The sequence below is a fragment of the Gekko japonicus genome, unplaced genomic scaffold, assembly GCF_001447785.1.
Source record: "Gekko japonicus isolate JY-2015 unplaced genomic scaffold, Gekko_japonicus_V1.1 scaffold50, whole genome shotgun sequence".
In the NCBI taxonomy this organism is placed as follows: domain Eukaryota; kingdom Metazoa; phylum Chordata; class Lepidosauria; order Squamata; family Gekkonidae; genus Gekko; species Gekko japonicus.
Genome location: NW_015164666.1, coordinates 1,615,795 through 1,621,953, shown reverse-complemented (window position 1 = coordinate 1,621,953; position 6,159 = coordinate 1,615,795). Strand labels below are relative to the sequence as shown.

General features: G+C 43.1%; 1 protein-coding gene across 9 annotated transcripts in view; it reads right to left on the bottom strand.

Annotated features, from left to right (window-relative positions):
* Positions 1 to 3,014: 3,014 nt before the first annotated feature.
* LOC107108614 (amine sulfotransferase-like) overlaps positions 3,015 to 6,159 on the bottom strand; it is a 42,031-nt gene continuing 38,886 nt past the window's right edge. For all 9 annotated transcript variants that reach the window (XM_015409081.1, XM_015409080.1, XM_015409079.1 and 6 more), the window contains 3 exons: positions 5,618 to 5,712; positions 4,788 to 4,968; positions 3,015 to 3,208 (listed from right to left, as the gene is read on the bottom strand). In XM_015409081.1, the coding sequence (XP_015264567.1) occupies positions 3,078 to 3,208; positions 4,788 to 4,968; positions 5,618 to 5,712 (407 nt within the window). In that variant the 3' untranslated portion in view covers positions 3,015 to 3,077. The remainder of the gene's footprint in view (positions 3,209 to 4,787; positions 4,969 to 5,617; positions 5,713 to 6,159) is intronic.

Below are 6,159 nucleotides of genomic sequence, written 5' to 3'. Positions count from 1 at the left end.
TCCGATCTACCCTCGCATGGGTTGCTGGAGTGCTCCTTATCAGAAATAAGCAGGCTTGGGCTATAAATTAGCTATGCCTGGCCGTTTTCTGCCCTTGATGTGAAGAGGCTTGAAGGTTCATATTAATTATCTTCTCTCATTCAGTCGCCATGTTGCAGATGGTGACTGCAGCCATGAAATTAAAAGTCGCCTGCTCCTTGGGAGGAAAGCTATGGCAAACCTCGACAGCATAATAAAAATTAGAGACATCACTCTGCCAACAAAAGTCCTTATGGTCAAAGCAATGGTATTCCCAGGAGTAATGTATGGCTGCAAGAGTTCGACTATAAGGAAGGCCGAGCGCCAAAGAATAGATTCTTTTGAATTATGGTGCTGGAGAAGACTCATCCCCTGGACTGCAAGGAGACCAAATCAGTCAATCCTAAAAGAAATCTACCTGACTGTTTCCTGGAAGGCCAGATACTGAAGCTAAAGCTCAAATATTTTGGTCACCAAAAGAGTAGGGAGCACTCATTGGAGAAGACCCTGATGCTGGGAATGATTGAAGGTAAAAGAAGAAGGGGATGGCGAAGGATGAGATGGTTAGACAGTGCTATCGATGCAACGAACATGAAATTAAGCTACCTCTAGAGGACAGTGGAAGACAGGTGGGCCTGGAGTGATGTAGTCCATGAGGTTGCGAAAAATCAGACTTGACTGTATGCCTGAACAACAGCAACAAATGTAACGATAATTCATTTGTAGAAAGTCTGTCTTCTGTTTACTTACCCCATTTGCAAAAATTTGACAGTCAGCTACTCTGCTGTTCTAAGCCCTAGTGTTTCGGTATAACCCATTCCTCTTGTAGGCCACAAGATTGTCTGTTTCTCTGCTGTAACTCTCAGAAAATTCAGTGGTGTGTGCAGGTCATCAAGACTGATGTCTGGGAAATCTTGGTACCCTTTCATTTCCCCTGGAGTGATGCCTATATTATGGACATGTAACTAATAATTGTCACCTCAGGATTAACACTGATCAAAGTTTGTCAACCTTGTTGTTATCCCTCCATCATTCCGTTGCTTGACAAAGAATACATTATCTGTAAAAATAGCTTGTAGTGTTGGGTTGCTTATCATGTGTAGATTGACTAAATCACGGCCTATTACGTATGGGTGTTTTGCCTCACATTCACCATGCACCTCTGTTGGGTTTTCTTCTTCATTCGGCATTGATTTGCCTCCCTTCAGTTCGCTTTCCAGTTGGTGTTTCCATGGGTTTTCTGAGGGTGCTTTTGTGTTTATTTTTGCCTTGCTTCTCCAAGCAGAAGGTGATTCCCTCAGACCTTCCCACCCTGGTCTGATAGATTTCAACAGTGGGTTTGTCCCCTTTGCCTGTGTTCTTTTTTGTTTGCTTTCATTCGATGAACTAATGCTAAAATGCATGCACAAAACCTGAACCAGCAGGATTTAAATGGAAGGTGCTTGCTGGACGCTACTGTGCAGCTGCGGTAAGGCAATTGCATAATTTTTTTAAAAAGTTGGATGTCAGCCCCCACATGTCATGACGTTCCCACCTTGATTTTTAAAAGTGTGGGTTTTTTATTGCAGCCACAGAATAAATACACGGGAAGAAAAAGAATGGTGTTTAAGACAGGGACAGAATCCCAAGTCAAGCTTAAAGGTTTACTGCTCAGAAAATCTGCGTGGGCATAATGGGCCCATGTCTTAGTGTGTATTGTTGATGTGGACAGTGACTTCTTCTACAACTCTGGCAGGCAAAAGTTCCTCCATACCAACAGGGACATTTTTCAGTCCCCTACAATTTCTTGCTGATTAAGATATGCATGGGAACTCTAGGACCAAAGCACCTTTGGTGTGAGAGAAGTCACTTCCCAACAATTGCATCCATTGGCATTTTATTCTCATTTTATCCATTGGCATTTTATTCTCAACGTAATGGTCACTTTCAAAGACGACGGGGACAGCAAAGGATGAGATGGTTAGACAGTGTCATAGATGCAACGAACATGAAATTGAGCACACTTCAGAGGACGGCGGAAGACCGGAAGGCCTGGCGGGAGCTGGTCCATGGGGTCGCGAAGAGTCGGACTCGACTGTGCGACTGAACAACAACAATGGTCACTTTATATTCACTTGGTGCAACTTCATTATGTTAAGTTTGCTTTCCTGGAATATTAACTGTGTAATGATTAATGCAGTCACCTTGTTTTCTCCACCCCATGCTTTTTCTGGGTTAGGGTGAAAACTATACTTTACTCTGGTCACACATCAAAATACTGAAGCAATTCTTTTCCTTGGCCAACTTACCAACCCTGAACACAGAATGGAGTGGGATAACGATCCAGTCATAAGAAATTCATCACATGAAAATTATAAGATTACATTTTGTAATGGATTTCTAATTTCATTGGTCAATATATCAAGAGGAAGCCATACTGTTACAATGTGACCAATTTTTTCCATGACAAATTTAAACTACACAGAATCAGGGTCTGCGAATCCCTTGTGTTAAAAGATGGAGGCTTTAACTGGACCAATCCAGGGCCGAAGATATACTAGCCTGGAACTTCATGGATAGGAAGTTCTGTGTAAAGTAATCATTACACAGTCTTCTACACTCTGAAGTTCAATCACTTTTGTGACTGCTTCCAATAAAAATTATAGTCAAAATAACACAATTTAATTCTAGTATAGCTGCACTGGTGCCACCTGTTAATCATCCATTATGATGGAGGATAATATGTTGGATTTAACCTGGATTCCAGTTTCTGTTCTTGTCATGAAATGCTGACCTTGGACTGGATACTCGTCTAATGATAACCTACATCTCAGGATTGAATCCTTTTAGGATTTTAATAATAATATGCAGTGTGGGAATAGGAAGCCCACATACATAGTCCTCCTTGAAAAAAGGACAGGATATCAATGTAATAAAAGAGAACTTAAATAATATATTCCTCCATGTTTCAGAATGTGGAAGCTAGGATATCACACACGGAGTTAGTAATAGGCTGGTTACAGTTTTTATTTTGCACAGATATGTATTAAATGTATACACAGTACATTCTTTTTCATCTTTCAAGATGGAAGGTGATCATTGATATCCCAGCAATACCTGAGGGGCAGGTTTTGCATCCTTTCCTTAAAAACACTGTCAAACCTTTCACTCTGTGCTACAGTCATTATGTTTTTCCAGTCCCCAACAGTACCTAGTACAAGAAGCAGAGAGAAAAGGGACATTTCAGTGAAAGTGGTCAGACAGAAATCAGTAACTTCTCTGTTTTATTATGATCAAAATAAAATTCAGACAGTACAATCTTAAAAAGAGTTACGGCTTTCTAAGCCCTTTTACTTCAGTGGATTCAAAAGGGTGTAACTGTGTAGGATTGCACAGTGAACATCTGTGATGGATTGCACATGGAAAGCAGTTTTGAAATGCTTCTTGCTTAAGAGAATTTGGGAGATGAGGGGTTAATCTTCCCTGGAGTGGAGAGCTTATTTGATTGGCTGCTCTACACATTCTGTGATTGGCCAGCATCACCTGAGAGTAAATATAACATCAGCTGTTCTGGAGGGGAAAGCATCAGTTGTCTTTTGGTCTGGATCTTTGGGGGGGGGGATATTTGGAGCCAGTGTTTTGACAGGGTTTGTCAGAAAAAATCTTCTACAGAGAAAAGAGAAAACACTCCTTTGCCATAACAGTATTAGAATTACTTTGAGGGAGAATTGAAATTCTAGGTCCAGAAAGCTACAAAGTGCTTTACTCAGATAACAGTACTGGAAGATAACTTTGACAAGAGTGACTGGGCTGTTAGGCTGTAACTCCCAATAAAGGCAGCTAGAAAAAGGTGATTGCTTCTTAGGGAAAAGAATAATCCCTGCCAGTAAAAGGGTCTGTAGTATAGGGAATAAGCTTTGGACACCTCAGGAGTTAGTAGAAAGCTGATATTTCTGAAGGGAGAAATCTAGAAACTCAAAGAAAGAGCTATTCTCCAGGAAACTCTACAAAGAAGTTGTGTTGTTGCTGAAATATACTAAGACAAGTATCTTTCACTGAAAAGAACTATAAAACTCTGAAATTAAGCTACAACCACACTCTCTTATATATTCTATGATCTCAAGACTGTATATATTAGAATGTTTTACCTCAGTATTTCTAAACTTTGGCTTAGGGTGGGCAAAACCAGAAAAATGGAGGCTCATGAAGGTTTTCAAGAACCCTGAACACGAACTTCCATGAACTTCTCTATTGCATGAACTGCTTGGAAAGTGTGTGGGGCCACAGCCCCACATGGAAGTGAGCTCTGAAGGCATTTAAATGCCTTTGGAGCTCACTCGGGTCAGGCCATGGGCTGGTGGTGGGCTCTGACAGCGGTTGAATGCCTTGGGAGCTCCCTTCCAGTTGGGCTGGCGGACATGGAAGTAAGCTCTGAAGATATGTAACTGCCTTCGGAGCCCACACGAAGCCTCCCACAAACCTCACAAACTTCCATGAAAAAACACGGAGGTTCGTGTGGTGGATTGTGGGAGACACATTTTCCCGAACGCCTGGTTCGCAAACCATGAACTGGGGTTCATTTGTCAGTTCATGCCCATGCCTGATATATACATGCCCATCATTAATACTGTGCCTCAAGTGCCATTTCAAAAGGGTTTAATAATACGACAAAACAGCTCCTCTATTTTTGCTCAAGTTCCTGTGCTGGGTCAAAAGTCTAAACAATTATCTGTGACAGCGTGGGACAATTTACTGGGCATGAGCCCACATTTGATGCCTCAGTGACTTACCTTTCCGAAGAAAGTGTCCTTTGTCTTTCTCTAGGAGATCAGGGGGCATGTTCTCATAGTTTGACCTGGGATCAATTCTCATTTTATCAAATGTAGCCTTATCCACAACAACCTGCAACTCTTCCTCAGTCAGCTTCTTTCCTAGGAAACTGCATATTTTCAATACGGAACTCCTCAGGTCCTGAAATGGGACATGGTTTTGGTGTCAGGCTATCCACAACTGAAAACCATAAGGACCAAGCAACTAAAAGAATTAGGCATGAGAGTAATAAGACGTTGAAAGTCTAAACATTAGTTCAGGATACTGAAATTTGGTATCCTGTTGGGCCATTTCAAATATAGTCTTATCAACTGCATTTCCCCCTCACTGCCATTAAATGCAAGGCCTCATTTATTTTCCAAGTACTAAATAAATGGGGCCAGAGCTACTGTAGCTTTTATGACTACTGACTGGTAACAGGTGAACTGCAGCATGGCAGATACAAAGAGGAAATTAATCACAGTTCCTGATGGGTGTACGTATTTGTCACCTCCTGAGAATTAGTATCCGCTTAAATGACTGGGCATCATGACTTCTGAAGTCTGAAGTATTCAGACTGCTGGTATCGAATTCAGAATGGTTTAGCAGAAACATCAACAGATCGCTCAGAGATTAAGCAGGAGGTTAACTACTTTGGTGGGTACCACTGCAGGCACAGGGCCTCCTATGGGAGCGGGGACTAGTAAACATCTATATCACTCCCTTCTTCCCTTCTGAAACTGTTTGAACATCATGGATGAAGATGCCTAAAACATGATGTCAGGTGGTTTTGCTGATGGAACAATCTTACCTTCTTCATTTCTTCATAGGTAAGAAAGAGAATATTGAAGTCATCCTTGTGAGCATACCAGCCTTCAACATGGTCTGTCCATGAACTAGCTAGAACTGATAGGAAACAAATTTATTTAGGTATCTCTCCCTTATAATAAAAGAGTTTTGGGTGCCAAAGTTCTAAAATGCGCCCCGTTAGTGTATGGGCGGAAGAATTGCCACTCAGAAGACGCTGGCTGCGATGACTGGCTCCCTCAGCGAACCTGGCCTGCCATTGGCTGGGTGGCTCGGAGGGGAGGGAGCCAGTCATCGCGCGTCTTCTGAGAGGAAAATCTCCCGGCCATACTCTAACAGGCCGCAATCAGGCCGGCGGACAGAGCTGTTAGGCTCCGTCCGCCGGTCGTCCCCCCCGGCGCCCACTCCAGGCCGGCGGGCGGAGCCGTTAGGCTCCCTCCGCCCGCTAGAGCTGTTAGGCTCCGTCCGCCGGTCGTCCCCCCCGGCGCCCACTCCAGGCCGGCGGGCGGAGCCGTTAGGCTCCATCCGCCGGCTCCCCCCACACCC